Source organism: Rissa tridactyla, chromosome 7, assembly GCF_028500815.1.
Source record: "Rissa tridactyla isolate bRisTri1 chromosome 7, bRisTri1.patW.cur.20221130, whole genome shotgun sequence".
In the NCBI taxonomy this organism is placed as follows: domain Eukaryota; kingdom Metazoa; phylum Chordata; class Aves; order Charadriiformes; family Laridae; genus Rissa; species Rissa tridactyla.
This window is the reverse complement of record NC_071472.1, coordinates 50,619,614-50,635,334: the sequence shown is the minus strand read 5'-3', so window position 1 is coordinate 50,635,334 and position 15,721 is coordinate 50,619,614. Positions and strand designations below refer to the sequence as shown.

At 53.5% G+C, this 15,721-nt stretch overlaps 1 protein-coding gene across 2 annotated transcripts in view; it reads right to left on the bottom strand.

Annotated features, from left to right (window-relative positions):
* TBX4 (T-box transcription factor 4) overlaps positions 1 to 15,389 on the bottom strand; it is a 40,582-nt gene extending 25,193 nt beyond the window's left edge. Inside the window, exons 1-3 of one of the 2 annotated variants that reach the window (XM_054210274.1) lie at positions 15,327 to 15,389; positions 12,441 to 12,599; positions 11,381 to 11,475 (exon numbers count right to left, since the gene is read on the bottom strand). In XM_054210274.1, coding sequence (XP_054066249.1) covers positions 11,381 to 11,475; positions 12,441 to 12,596 — 251 coding nt within the window. In that variant the 5' untranslated portion in view covers positions 12,597 to 12,599; positions 15,327 to 15,389. Of the gene's footprint in view, positions 1 to 11,380; positions 11,476 to 12,440; positions 12,600 to 13,837; positions 14,042 to 15,326 lie in introns of those variants that run through there. The other variant, XM_054210273.1, reaches the window with a different exon arrangement.
* Between the last annotated feature and the right edge of the window lie 332 nt (positions 15,390 to 15,721).

Genomic DNA, 15,721 nt, shown 5'->3' with positions numbered 1-15,721 from the left:
CTTTAACGGATGCGGAGCAACCAACACCAAATGGGCAACATCACATAAACCACTGTATTATTAAAGAACATTTACATATATCTTACAAGTCTAAAGAATCTTCGCAATATTAAAGAATATTTTTTTATAAAGCTATGGCCGTGAAACCAGTATATACCATCACAGGCTGGTCTTGCTATCCAAAGGAGATGGCCCTGATGGGAACGGGCACTGCCATGGGCTTCCCGAGCCCCCGAGGCTGCAGCAGGAGCCAGGATTTGCAGGATCAGGCACTTCACATCCTCAGAGTAACCATTTTCTTGGCTCCCTCTTCCCACCCTCCTCCTCATCCAGTGAAAAAAACAAGTCAATTGGGCAAACTGGCTCATCACGGCCTTCGAGCAACCAGCCAGAACAGAAAATTCTCCTTTCCACCAGCATAAGGGAACAGAGGATGAGAAACATTACATCCTGGCGTCATTCTAATTACCCGAATTCTGCTGTTATTTCTCCGTCGGACGTCGAGGCCACTTTGCCCCCCAGTTTTATCCCTCCTCTCCCTGCACATTGCCCCCCGGCTGGCCGAGCTGGCCCAGGTCTGCAGCACCATTTTGTCGCTGCTTGGGGAGAAGGCAACAAAATGGGCCCTGTTTGAAATCATTTCAATCGACTCTTTTTACCCGCCCTGCATAAATTCCAGATGTTTACCATGTAATTAGCCGGGACTAAAAAGGGGTGGTTTACCAATGTCCGTATTTGATTTTCATTCATAAACTCTGCACTCCTCTTAACCTTGTCCTCCTACAGGTAAGCACCTGGGTAAATACAGTAGGACATTTCAATTTGCGAATACACAGCCCAATTCACACATTGAAAAAAATTGCATAAGGAATCCAATCTGAATGCCAAGATTTTTATTTTTTTTTTTAAATTAGGCCTTAAAATGACATTTGAAAATGAAACAAAAAAAGAGGAGGAATTGATTAAAAACCAGAAATGAGATGGATACTATTTGACACTTACTGCGTCGTACCGGGCGAATGTCCTGCATCGGGGATTTTTATAACATCTAGCTTCTGAATTTCTTTTTTTTTCCTCAATCATTTCATTTACTGTAGTACATCCAAGCTGCTAAAGTAGCCGGACTGATATATTGTAAATGTTAAGTGCTTTTTTAATGGCATTTAAAATTAAGCTTCAGCATATGGAGTTCATATAGCATGGACATGCCTGAGTTTATAATGTTCTTTAGTATAGCCCTCTAAAATAAATACAAAGAGCCAAAGTACTACTATAATATATACAGCTGAAATTCTTTAAGGATAACAAATGGGGACTCGCATCTGATTGAAGGTGTTGCTTAACTTGCAAACCGCTCGGTATCTTGCAGTGGTAGCATTGTGCTCAGCAATCGACAAGCCCAGCTACAACCAAGTTTGCCAACTCTCCGCATTCTTTTCCAGGAAAACATGGGGTAGATTTTAGTAATTTGGCTGTGCACGGACATTTCATCATTATTATTAGCTGCTGCATTTTGGCTTTAAAAAAAAAATATGCGACTAATGTGCTGTCCAGGGACTTGTCAGTTTAATTTTCTTAATGAAAACATATTTCTCAACCCCTTGGCAGAGACTCATTTAGTAAATATCTCGTTGCAATACGACACAAACATGGGTTGTGCGTTTCTGGTGGGAAGGCATGACAAACTGAAGAGCCGGGTCCAAGAAAATGCAGTCATAGAGTTTCAATTTAAAAAAAAAAAAAAAGAAAAAAAAGGCAGGAGAGAGCACCTAATATCATGTCTTGGGCCCTATTAAATGTCCCATTTGAAAGAGGGGAGCAGAAACCCATGGCAGAGGCTCTGGGCTGCACCAGCCCTGCCCGGGAGCGGGGCCGTGCCTACAGTGGGTCTATACAGCTCCCCATCAACCCTGGGAAGGGGCCAAAAACCTGCCTCCTTCTCCCAGATTTACTCCAGGTCAATGGAGCTACTCACAGCCACGGGCTCCACGCTCGGCAGCGGCTTTGCATAACCGGCCCCGCTGCCAAATCTCCGCAGGCAGGAGCTCTCGGGCGGATGGGCGTCTCCGCAGAGGATGCTTTGCTTCGGCCAGCTTTCCCTGACAATAGCTTGCTTCATCATCTATCGCTCGGGGACCGGCAACGGCAGAAGAATAACCCAGTGCGGCAATAAAAACTTGCCAACCTCTTGCCAAGCTCTGGGAAATCTCAGCCTGGCTCTGGTGGGGGGTCTGAAGCAAGACCCAGGCAGACCCGCGTTTTACCCACCCTCCTTCCCACCGCCGCACGTAGCTCCAAAACCGGTGAGAGCTTACAAAAAAAACAGTTACAAAAATTGGGAATTTAGGGAGCGTGTCCGAGCGGGCGGCATCCGACCCTCAGTGACACCTCCAGCACCAAAGGCGGCTGCAGCCCGGCTGCGGCCATGCCAGCCGGGAAGCTCAGCGAGGTTAAGCGCTGGGCACGGGCGCAGCACAGGATGAGCCGACTATTAGGTGAAGTTTAAGCCACCAGTAACCAGGATATTGAGAACAGCCATTCCCAGCCTCATCGTCTTTTGTTCAGACCCAAAGCCTTGTCGGACACACTGTCCCGAGGCGGCGGTGAATGCCCTGAAGGTGCAAACGCTGCCACCATCCCTTGGGGTGGGAGAGTCCAGGACCGGATCAATTTCTTCCTCTTTAGAGGAAGAAAAAAATCTTACGTTTTTTGAAAGCCACGCAAGGTGTGTGCCGAAACCGCCAGCACACATTAGGCGGGATGGCTGCTCCCAGCTGACATGGGACAGCCCCACAGCCCCCCTGCCTGCCCAGGGACCGGCCACGAGCCCACGACGAGCCCGTGCGACAGCCGGCGATGCACGAGGGACGCAGCACAAGCAGCCAAGCATCAGCCCCGACAGCCTGGTCTTCTGCAAAACAGTCACTAGACCTCAATTTTGGACACGTTCAAAACCCACTTTTCCCTCTCTCCAGCTCAGCCCAGCGCAGAAGGGACCACCAGCACCGTCCCGACGGTCTCCTGCACCCCTCAAAGCTCCCTGCTGGGTTTGGTGGCACTAACAGGCGCGTTTCAACCTCCCTCCCCGCACACGGTGCTGCTCCGCGATGGCAGCAGCTCACACTGCCCTTCAGAGAGGAAAATTAAGTCAGTTTTTACATTTACACAAGAAAACTGCCCTCAAAGAAAGAGATCACAGGGGGAAGGCTACGGTGCCTCGCTTTGGAGAGCGGGACATCTGATACGGCATTAAAATACCGCAGTCTGGCACCCAGTCGCCAGGGGCCGAGGTGTGGGGTGATGCCCTGGGGAGGGCAGGGGGGCTCTGGGGACCGCGGGCGCTGGGAGCGGGTCCGGCGTCGCCGGGGCTTGGCACCGCACTGCCACAGTCCTGGCTAAACCCCTCCCTGCAGCTCTGTGCAGATGAAATGTAGCAAAACCAGTAAAAGCCAGGAAAATAAACAAGCAGCACAATTCTGTAGCCCTCCCAAGCTTCAAAGATGATGTGCGAGTGAATTATTTGTTCTGATAATGAAGTAGTCATTGCTTAGCTAAGTTTATGCTAGGCACATTTTATCTCTACATGATATTCACAAATTGTTTTAAAATGAACTGTTAGAATAAGCATCTCTTGTTTATTTATTTATTCTATTACTATTCAATCCCCTTGACCATGGAGCAGTTACTGACATGGAGCCAAAGCTTCTATTATGTTCAAACAAAGTTTAATTAATGTGTAATTGGTTGGTTAGATTTGGAAGACAGCGATAAGAGGAAAGCTCTGCTTTCTTTTGAGGCAGCAGTTCCCAGCTTTTCGGGCTCTCCAGACTTAGCCACTTCATGGGCATCCAGTGTTTTAATCCTCATGGGAGCAGGCCTGGTTGGTCCTGGAGAGATGGGTGACTGCAAGGTTCCCAGCTCCAATAAAGTCTTATTTTTTGGGCAGGAGACAGCAATCTAATGCAGCCAGAAAAGCCAAGAGCATCAGAGCTGATCAAAGAGCTCAAAACACTCGTCCGAGCACCGACTGCCCTGCGCCACGCTGCACGCCGGGACCTGTGTGTGTCAGGGACACTGGCTCATACCGGGGTACTGCTGGGTGACGAGGTGGCATCTGCAAACCCCTTGGGCCTCACCACCCTCCTGCTCACAAGGACTGGTCTGACCTTCCTTGCTTAGACACAAACATCGTTTCTGATGCTCCTGCCGATGCACCAGCTGGGAAGGGGTTTCTCTGCCCGGCACGTGGTAAGCAGGGAAGCCATGGGGACCTCAACTGGTATTTCCATGGAGAAAACTGCATGGAAACAAGACACCTGAGTCCTGTTGGAGCAACTCAAGTCATGCCCTCACCAAAGGCTGTCGGTGGTCTCTGAAGCCCCTGGGAACGTGCGGACGGACTGGTGCTCACCCCGTCTCCCTGTGGGGTAGATGGCGCTTCAGATACTGCTGAGCGCTTCCTCCTGTCCTTTCAGGGGGGTAAAAATGTGCCACAGCCTTTCAGCAGCTGATGTCCTATTTTCACAAGAAGTTTCAATAAGACAAAGCTTTCCAAAGATAGACAGCGATTTTACAGTCCTTGATTTTGGGGTGGTCAAGTAAAGCGACAACTGGATTTTTCAGAAGCTGCTGTATGGTGCTGTCTGGAAAGGTGATGCTTATGGCATATCAGCTTGTGAAAGGATCAGAAAAACAAGAAATCACTCAACATCTTGGCTAACAAGCCGTATCATGGCTGAAAGACCACCTCCTCAGGAGCTGCTGGGCATGCCAAGGTGCCTCCAGCGATGGTTTCAAAACACCGAGGCAGACAACATGCCTACGTCCCCAATAATGACTAATGTGGCCCCAAATTCTTCCTGAGAACTGGCCATGGCTGCTTAACGATGCTTCTCCTCGTCTTCATTGTTAGGAGGGAAAGGAATGGTGTGCAGAGGCTTCAAGAACCACGTTTCCATTCTGATGACCTTTCTGCGTTTTTTCTAATTTCCCTTCTTTTGACAAGAATTTCTTCCACTGACTTAACGCATCTTTAAAAATAATATTCTCCGGAGCAGATTAAAACAAATTTGGGGATGTCAGCTGTTTCTTTTAGCCTTTTAAATGGCATTTCCTTTTTGATAGATTCTTGCTTTCAGAAAATACTTTAAAGAGATCAAAGAGTTTTTCAACAGGGTCCCATTTTCCCAGTGTATCCTAACCCTCAGTCCCTTATTTCTCTTATCACCCACGCCACTCCGCTATGACGCTCTGTATACAAAGTAAGAGCAGTTAACTTTGAAGTGCTGGATTAGCCCATGCCAGATCCTTGCCTCAGAATAACAAACAATACAGGTTCAACAGGAGTTCTCATCAGTAGTTCATTTTTCAGCCCCAAATTCACTGTCACTAACACAAGCAACATTGAACTCTCAGTCTATGGACAGATAGGAGAGATTTATCTGGTGGCAGGACCATGACCTAGTGATGAGAAGGTCAGACAGTTAAGGGATTTTTATATTTTGGAATGGCGAGGTTGTATTTTTTTCTTCTGGCTAGCGCATCTCATTTTTAAATAAAACATTGTTTCTCACATACTTGAGAATTTGGTTAGCTGGATGGCTGCTTTCATGGTCTAGGAACATTTCCTCTCTTTGCCCCACGGTAACTCGAAACACGGGCAGGCTTCTTGCTGTGGGATGCTTCTCCGGTGCTTTCGTTTTGCCGTAACTGCAGTTGAGCAGAAAAGGTCCCAGCGTGCCGGAGGACAGGAGAGGTGGGTGCTGCAGCCTCCGGCGGCACCAGCAGCACAGCACAGAGGTACCTCAGAGCGAAGCTGTGCGAGAGCACGGCCAACGATCCGGCGCTGCAGCATTTCAGGGCAGGTTTGCTCCCTCCCTCCATGGCGCAGCCCCTCCAGCTGCGTGGGCTCCGCGGGGGCTTTCGGAGGAGCCATCGGCAGCCCTGGCGTCGGCAGCAGGCCATGCGCCAGCTCGTCGGTGCAGAGCAGGAGATGATCCACAGCCCCTGTGCCCGGGAGCCTTCAACGCAAAGGCAGAGCCCGAGCGATGGTGGGGACCTTCCCCAACAGGTTTGGCCTTGACCAAACCCTTCCTTGAAACCCTGGCCGGTGCTGCTGCAGCTCCAGCCTGAAGATGAGCGGGGAAAGCTTTGGGAAGACCCTTGACCATGAGCATCCCATGTCTCTAACAAACTCAAAGCAAGGATAGACGTCTGAAGGGAGAAGCGTATTAAAAACTAAAATCCTATCCCTATTCTACTCGGCGAGCACGAGCTCTGTCTTCCTTGCCAGAGCCGTTGACATCTTCAGCAGCGCGGCCAAGAGCCATTGGAGTTTGATCCTGCTCCTTTCTCTAAAAGCAGGCATTTGCCCTAACAGGGTAATTCCAGGACCCCGAATTTAGGACTAAGCAGATCAAACATTCCTTAAATATCTACTTTATTTCCAAGTTTTAAATTGATGGCTCACATTCCAACGCTGATCTCGGATATTAAGGTTTGCTTTTGGATCAAAAACCTTTAGCAGAGATTCTTGTAACTGCCTCAAAAGATTCTGGACAAATATTTCCCTTTAATTGTAATGAGAACTGGGCATCCATATGCCCTACAGAGCCATGGAAAATTTAACTTTTAAAGGATTATTCACAGAGGAAAGCTGCACCAGCTTAGCCAAAGCATTTATACTTCTTCAGACCTTGATGTCCTAAAAACTAGTTTTATTTTGGTTTACTAAAGTTGATTAGGAACAGATTTTTTTTAACTGAAATAAGCCACTTTTAAAATGAAACTTGAACATCTAAAGGGGGTTTGCGTCCTTTCCACACATGCAAGCTGCTTTATTGATTTTTTTCCTGTGCAATATTTTCCTACATATGCTTCTTAAAACCTGCTACCATAAAGACTGAAGCTATCTTTGTACCTGTGCACGTCCTGCACTCCAGCCAAAACTCAATTCCAGTATCCCAAGCCTCCTGTTCGCATCACTGGGATGGTTGTGCTACCATAGAGGAATTACGTAGTGTTTTCTCTTCAGTAACCATTCACAAAAATGTGATCAGACATCCTGTGACCTGGTATTTTTTTACTGGTTAGCCATAAGCTGCATCAAATTTTTTGTCCCTGGCAATATCTGGAGAGAAACTGCAACGCTGCAAAGACTGGCACCTTGGAAAAAAGACTAAGGAACAGCTACAGCGAAATAAAAACTAACAGAAAGAAAGAAATCCTGAGCCAGGAAGACTGTGTATGCAAAGATTAACTTCCAGCAGAAATAAGGTCTGGGGGATGAGATTTCACAAAGAATTATGAGAGACAAAGCAGGGTTTGCCGCAAGATTTGGGGAAAAAAAAAAATACAATTGTTCAGTTAAATAATAGTACATAAGAGCAAATTGGAAAGCGAGATTTATAATGAATTCCCTCGTTTGCTTTCTGCTTTACCCACCCCTCACACAACCCCATCACTACGGAATGCCCAGACTCCGGCAGGGAAGGTGTGAGGAGCCCGACCCGCACGCCCAGAGCGAAGGAAAGGATTCAGATGCACACCTGCATCGCCGCCCTCTAATACACCCTGTCGCCTTTATTACCATCGATAGCGATTTTATTAATTTGATTTAACACCACCTCACCACCTGGAAAATGCTGGGGGGGGGTGTGTTTCTGTTTGTTTGGTTTTAGTTTGATTTTGTTTGGGTTTTTTTTAAATAAATGGGAGGATTTGTGATCAATTATAGCCTTATTTATAAACACAGGCATACACAGGTCGGGGGGGTGCTGGGCTCATGCCCCGGGAAGGCAACGCTGGGAGCGGGGAGCGGGGGCGGCCGCAGCCGGGGCTCGGCGGTGGGAGGCTGCCTTCGGGGGGGACGGAGCCGGGCTGGCAGCCACCCCACCCCACCGACGGGGCTTCATCTGCAAACGGCGGCAGCGGCCGAGCTGCCTTCCCAAAAAACTCCTCTGCAAAACGCCACCGGCGTTTTCATCCCGTTCCCCGCCGGTTTGGTACCGGCAGCTCCCGGCGACGGCAGAGATCGGGCAATTTTTGCACTACGCGTAAGTCAGGCTTTAAAACCCAGCAACGGAAAAGCCTCTGGAGTAGAAATTCCTAATTAGAGCAAACCTCAAATCGGAGGAACAAGCAAAGGTTCTGATTTATGGAGCCCGGCGTCCCATCCTCCGGGCGCTGCGATGGGCAGGGTTTTATGTCTGAAGGAGGCGAGCGGTTTTATGCAAAGTTCAGGGAACTTTGCTAACATAAACTTTTTATCTTTTGATGATCCTTTTAATATAAAATAATCTCTCCTTTTTTTCCCCTCCCACAATGAAGCAGTCGAACATTAAAAAGATAGCGAGTGCATTTTAAAGATGTTTCCACTTTATAAATCAAGTTTTCTTGGCAACAACATGATTTCTATTTCAATGCTGAGCTTGCTGTGTTCTCCTAATGTCTCCTACAGATCAGTCCTAAGAGGGAGTAATAATCCCCCAAAGTAATTCTCAGCCCTAAATTCTCGATAATTTATAGTTGGCTCGTTCTGTGGAGCTCTACAAAGAATGAAACAAATGACTCCCCCTCTTCCCGCTCCCCCCGCCCCCACTAAGTTATCAATATTTGCCTTGTTTATACAAAAAGGCTATTTTACACCATTGCCATGGAATTAACGCTTCCGCTGAGCTTTACATTTCCTCTCCATTGAGTGAACTTGTCATTAAAGTCACTTTTTTGTTGTTGTTGTTGTTTGAAATTTAAAAATCAGACTTCAATTTCTTTTCGTTTGTGCCCCTTGAGGTCAGACAGACCGACATTTAAGTGATTTCAACTGACTGCATTCAGGGGCATCTCTGTGCCTGCTGGGAGGGGGATTAGAGTCCTAATTAGTGCCTGCAATTAGGCGTTTTCCCTCTTCTTTCCCCTCACGCTAAATGCAAGTGCATACAAATCTCCATTAACCATCATTTTCTTTTTCACTGGGTCAAGAGGAGGTTTACTATTGCTACTCCTTATTTAAATAGCTCGGGCCAAAATAAAATCTGCGTGAAGTGATAATTTTCCTGCCGTCATTTGCGCGACGATTAGGGCACAGCCCCGCTCTCGGGCCGCCGGCGCAGACACGGGTGGCTCAGGCTCGGTGGGAACCGAGGGGCTTCAGCGACGGCGGGATTTAAGTCGCTCGATTATTTCTGCCGTCCTCACGCTAATTATTTTCCGTATATTTCGTTTTCGGTGCTGCTGGAGAGCCCGGGACAGGGCGGGAGGGAGCCGGGTGCGGGCTCCGTCAGCATCCATCGCCGCGGGCTGGCGGGGGCTGCGCTCCCGCGGAAGGGGCTGCGGGGCCTTTGGGCTCACTGCTCACACTGATAAAAAAACGTCGCCCTTTGTTCTGACACCATTTGCACTTGGACGCAGAGAAAAGAAATGAAGTGGCTACTCTGTTTCATCAGCATTTTGTCCATTTCTTCTTTTTTTTTGTTTTTTTTTTTTGTTTAAATTAAAAACTATTTATAAAAAAAATAAATAAAAATGCTATTAGCTTGCCTGGTGCTGCACTCATTTTCACAAACGGAGAGTTTGGCTTGATAACTTCAAAAACAAAGTTTTGTACATCTTGGGGTCAGTCCCCCCCAACCCCTCAGTCCCATCCCCTTGCTCCTGAAAGGTGACTACGTGTGCACTGCCAGCTCCACCGGACAAAGAATGTGGGTCTGAGCCCTATACATATGGATTTGTTTAAACAATCCACGTTAAGACTTACAAAGAGATAACATGCACATTTGGGATGCTTAGGGTCTAGAATTTGGTAAAGATATTACACGTCCCGCACAGACACACTCAGATACTATAAATTAAGGGTGAAATATTTGAGGTCTTGATCCCCTAGTCTTAGCTGACTTAGGTAGCAGACCTATCAAAATGAATCCGGCTCTTCACATCAGTAGACGCTACAGAACAAGCCCTAAGATTTTATACACCAAAACATAGTGCGATAAGGACAGAGTTACCTGCACAATCACTTCATAAATAGGCCAAATAGCAAACAAATTGAAGATCCCCGGGACGTACACCCCCTCTCCAGGGGGACTAATGGGAATATCTCAGTTATTAGAGTAAATCTTCCCCCGCGCCGGCCAGCTGCTGCGGAGAGCAGCGCTGCCGGGGATGGGGGAAAGGAGAGGGAAACCACTCATCATTCCCCAAATCTGAAACTGGGGGCTGGGGTCTAGGTCTCACAGTGTGAGCAGCAAACAGGGGAGAAAAGACACATACACACACCCCCACACACACACCCGAGCCCCGAGCCCCCCGCCCCCCGCCCCGGCTGCCCTGCACAAAGGATCAGGGAGCACAGCGAAGAAAAAAGGCTGCATATATATTGGGGGAATTTTTTTTCTGCTTGCTCCCCATTATTTCAGCGTTCTCCCTCACAGCTCTCTAGCACGGTGTAAAATCAGCAGTGGCAGGACATGGCAGAACCACACAGTTCTGTTAGAATTAAACGGATTTTAATACCTAAACCTGGCAATTTTTCTTTTCCAGCAGCAGCGGTGCGAGCCCGCTGCCGCAGAAGCCAAGGACAGAAATTTCGGTGCCCGCAGCCAGCTCCGGCTAGTTTTCTTGGGAACTGTCTGACTCCCGAGGCTGGTGATGGTCTGAGGTTTAATTCTGAAGGTTAATTTTCTCATGTTAATTCTGCCATCTCCCACCTGAGTAGCCGGGGTGGGAAGGGAGCGCTGAGCAGGCGCAGGGATGGGTTCCCCAGAGAAGCGAAGCTTCTGTGAGCCACTGGGCTCCCTCTGGCCCGGGCCTGGGTGTGCACGCTGAGGGGGCTCCAATTTGGTAAAAATCATTGTTTGTTTCCAAGGAAAGGCAGATTTTTTTCCCCACATCTAACAGGATAAAAGTGGTACCTGTCTCTCTCCGTTTTGAGATTAAAAGCGTAGCCTAAGCCTTTGTATTGCTAAAACTTTGGTGCAAAGTATCCCAGCACAGATCTTAGTGCACTGTGCAGAAAAGAGGAGTGGGGTTTGCTTTGGGGGCAAAGAAAAAAGAAAAAACAAAAGTAGAGCCACAATCATACTAACATCTTAAAAAAAAATCAAACCAAACAAATAATAAAATGAAGAATTACCAAAGAGAATTGTGACTAAATCTAGCGAATGACTCTGTAACTCTTTCTTGCACCCATGATCTCCTTGCCACACTTAAACACTTGCAGAGTTTACAACAAAAAAAATGATCTTACTGAAATCTGCAATCACAATAATAATTTTTTAAAATGCCACTGATTGATTATAGTAGCTCTGCAAAACCCAGTCTTGTCAAACAGGGACATTTCATACAGATCAGAAGCAATACATATTTGCAGGGAATTTTCACTAACCTGCCTGCTTTGGTTATTATCATTTCCGTGCCAGCTTCATGAAATTTCTTCCATAGCTCTTTCTCATGGAGATAGACTTTGATATTTTCTATTGTCTGGAAAAAATAAAGATAATGAGAACAGCAAGAAATGACTGAGAAAACCTAGAAGAGGGGCTGGGAAGGGCCTTGGGAAGGGCAGAGGGGCTCGGTGGCTGCGTTGCAGCCCAGGCACCAGATGAAGCCACCGCGGCCTCGGTCCTGCCCGTGCGGGAGGAGGATGGAGTCCCAAAAATTCCGCTGCCGTTTGCCAAAAATAAGAGAAACAAACCGAGGCCGGTTTTAATTGCAGACTTTCACATCCTGGCGGGAGACTGCGGCCAAAAGGATTTTTTTTTTTAATTTTTTTTTTTTTTTTCTCAGGGGTTTCCGTGCCCCGATGGGGCAGACGGGCCCCGCTGTCGCCCTAGAGCTCCCAAAAACCGGGGCCAGGAGCATCCGCGGGGGACACCCGCATCCGCTGAACAATGCGCGCGTCCAGGGCCGCGGTTTTTGCGCGGCACCGTTCCTCTCCGCGGGATGCCGGGGGCAACGCGGAGGCGCCGGCCGGGCGCGGGGGGCGAAGGCAGGGAAGCTGCGACGTGCCGAGAGGCCGCGGGCCGACTGGTGTTTTATTTAGCGGTGAAAAAAAAAAAAAAAAAATCAAAAAACCCAAAATAAACAACAACAAAAAAAAAAAAACCAACGAAACCCACCGCCGGGCCGGATCCTGCTCGGGAGGAGCGGCCGCGGCTCCGCGACCCGACGGGCCCGACGGCCGCGGCACTCGGGCTCGCCCTTACGGACCTGCCGCACCCGACGGCAGGCGCGGGGCCGCCTGCTTTGCACGGGAAAAAAATAAATTAAAAAAAAAAAATAAAGAAAATGAAAGAAAAATGTGATTTCCTCGCAATTCCCCACCCCCGAATCGTGGCCCAGGGGGATGCGGGGCCGCGGGACGCCCGGCACCGCCACCCGCTCTCCGGGCCGGGCTGGCGTGGAGGGAGAGGGGCGAAGCCGTCGGGCAGGACGCGGGGCCGTACCTGCTCGGGGTCGGGGAGCTGCGGGCTGCTGAGCGGCGTGTTGCTCCCCCCGGCTACACCGAGGACGGGGGAGCCGGCGGAGGAGTCCGCATGGCCGGGCGCAGGGGCTGTTGGAAACCCTTCCTCGGTTTCAGACAGGCTTTTCTCCTGGAGCATTTCCTTGAGGCGGAAGAGAGGAGCACCGTTAGCTCGCAGCACCGGGGGCCACGTCCAGTCCCCGTGTCCGTCCCCCTCAACCCGGGCCTCGGCCACCTGAGGGGTCAGGCCCTCCCGGCCCAGCCCGCGGCCCTTCCTCAGGCGGCGGCACTCGGCGAGGCTGGGACGTGACACCCCTGGGCCCCGGGGGAAAGCCGCTGTGCCCGGGAGAGCCGGGCCGGGCCCGCCTGTCCTCGCGGGGGAGCCGCCCACGCGTGGCTGCACTTCGGCTTGAGGCCCGAGCGGCTCATCTCAGATGTAGCCGCAAGACCCCCCCCCAGCCCCGACCCTTTCTCACCTCCCCGCTACGCCCGCCCCGGCTTTTTGCTACCATGCGGGGCCGGTACCCGTCGGGGAGGGCAGCCCGGCCCGGCCCGGTCTCTCTGCCCTGCCCCGTCCCGTCGGGGCTGCGGGGGCTCCAGGGGCTCGGGGCCGCGGCGAAGCGCTGCGGCGGAGCCGGGCGGCGTAAACAGGCGGAGTGCTGGGCTCCGAGATAAAAGGGCCCCTCTTAAACTTGGACGGAGACTGGGAAAAGCCAATAAAGATAAGGCCTGACAGCTCCGCCGGGGCTGCCGCGCATCAACCCCGACTTTTACAGCGCGGAGGGACGCGGCCGCCCGCCCCGCTCGACGGACGGACGGACGGACGGACAGACAGCGCCGGCGCGGAAGGGGAGCGGCCCCGAGAAGGCTGCGGGGTCCCAGCCGCGGGGACAGAAACCGGCGAAACGCTGACGGCAGCGGCGGGCCCCGACGGAGCGCTCCTCGACCGCGGTCCCCTGCCCGGGGGCGAGAGCGGGGCTGAGCCCCCCAGCTCCAGCTGCAGCAGAGTTCCACGAATTCCCGTGCACAGCCGCCCCGTACACGCCGCGGTCCCCCGGGCGGGAGAACGGGACGGGACGGTCCCAGCCCGGGTGAGGCTCGGAGGTTCCCGGTGCCGGACCCGCACCGCGGGGCTGGCTGACCCGGGGGAGCGCAGGTGGGAGGCGACGGCGGCGACCCCCGAGGGCCTGGCTTCTGCCCGCGGACGGGGACTCCGGTGCGGACGGGGACGGAGCCGGGTCGCGGGCCGGGGAAGCTGCGGGGCAGGCGGCGGCGGCGGCTGCCCCGGCACAGGCCGGGGGCTCGGTGGGCTGCAGGGAGCCCCGCACCCGCGGACCCCCCTCTCCCTCCCGTCCTTCCCTCTGCATCCCGGGAACTCACACGGCCGGCCGGGGGGCAGGAGGCGCAGCGGGGGGCTCCGGGCTTCGCCTGGGGTCGGCTGCGGCATGAAGGGCATCCGCGGGGCAGCGCGGCGGCTGCGCGGGGCGCTCAGGCCGGGCGCGACTCCGCGGCCCCCGATGGCAGCGGCGTGCGGGGCATCCCCCGCTGCGCGGATTCACTTTCCCTTGATCTTGGCGGAAAATGTTCCATAAAGATCCAGTTTGGGGCCTTTCGACTCCCTCCCTCTTTGTCTCCCCCCTCCCTTTTCCCTTCCCCTCCTGTTGCTGACGTTGCCGCTGTCAATCACGTCCCCACAGACCGGCTCTGGCCCGCTCCGCCCGGCCCGGACCGCTCGCCCCGGCCCCTGCCCCGCGCCCGCCCGACGGTCCGCACCGGGGGGCACCGGCCGGGGGCAGCGACCGCCCAGCCCCCGCGCACCGGGCCCGACCGCGGCCTTCCCCGGCCTGCCTCGGCGCTGCGCCGGGCCTGGCGGCGAGCGGAACCTCTCGCTGCTCGGGGGGGAGTCCGGTGGGGGGGAACACCCCCAGCCCCACCGCCCCCTTCCAGCCCTGATGGTCCCGGCGCTCCCCACTGCCCGCCGGGGAGCCGGGCCGGGCCGGGGGCAGCAGAGGGGACAGGAGGGCCGCGGAGGGCACAGGCCGCGCTGGAAAGGCCCTTGGCTCCCCGCAGTCGGGCGGTGCGGGGCGACGGGACACCACGGCAGCAGCCGAGGTCGCCCGGTAGAGGCGATGGGGAAGGACCGGGTCCGGGCCGGGGTCACGCTTCGGGTGGGGTCCGCAGCCTCCTGCGGCTTCCCCGGCCCTGCTGCACTGGCAGCCAAACTGCCTGTGAACCGCCGGCCTGGGGCCTGTCTTCGTGTGAGGGGTCTCCCCGAGATCCCGGGGAGGGGGAGAGGGCTCCCCGTCCTCCCCCGGTCGCGACAGAAAGCCCCGAGCCTTGCCCCAGGGCGGGCAGGAGCGGGGCGGCCGCAGACAAAGCGTCGGCGAGGCCAGGCCACCGTGGCCACCCCGAGGTGAGGGTGGCGGGGGCAGAGGAGCTCCCGGCTCCGCACACCCCCGGCCAGGAGCCCCCGCACCCCCAGGCCACGGGCACCGCCTGCCAAGCTAAACCCCCAAATCAGGGCGAGAAACCCCGCGGAAGAGTCCCCCAAGTGCTGTCGTGACTGAACAGGACGCTTCAGCTCTGCTGTCGCGATTACCAAGACACATACCACACCACCCTCCGCAGCGCTGCTGTCGGGGCTGCCCGCTCTGCGCCGAGCGGCCCCTCGCATCCACCGGCGCCCGAAACGCGCCCGGGCTCCCGCGGTAACCCCTGCAGCTATGCCTATCGCGATAGCCCCACTGCTGCACACTGCCCTATATCGCGACATCCTCCTCTGCTCTGCATCGCGCCCCTGCGCAGCCCCTCCGCCGGGCTGCGCCCCGCTCCGCGCCCGCGGGAAGGGCGGCGGGCGGGAGCCGCTTACCCGAGGCGGGGGGTCCCGGGCGGGCGCTGAGGTGCCGCTCGCCTCCCGCAGCCCCCGGCTCACAGGGACACCGCCATGAGCCGGCGGGGCTTCACGGGGCAGGATTTTTATCGGGGTTTTCTTGAAAGTGAATTTAAACCCAAACTCACTCCCACCGTCACGTGGTGCCGAAATTGGGAACAGGAGCAGAATAAAAAGTAAACTGGGGTCAACTTCCTAATGAACCTTTTCCCCACTCCTACCAAAAAAAAAAAAAAAAAAAAGAAAGAAAAGAAAAAAAAAGGCCCAGGCGGGCCGGGGGATGCGAGCGAGGGAGCAGCGAGCAATTCCCGCAGGACCGGCGGGCCGTGAACGGGAGCGGGGCCGGCGACAGGTGAGACCGGGCCGGCGGCGGG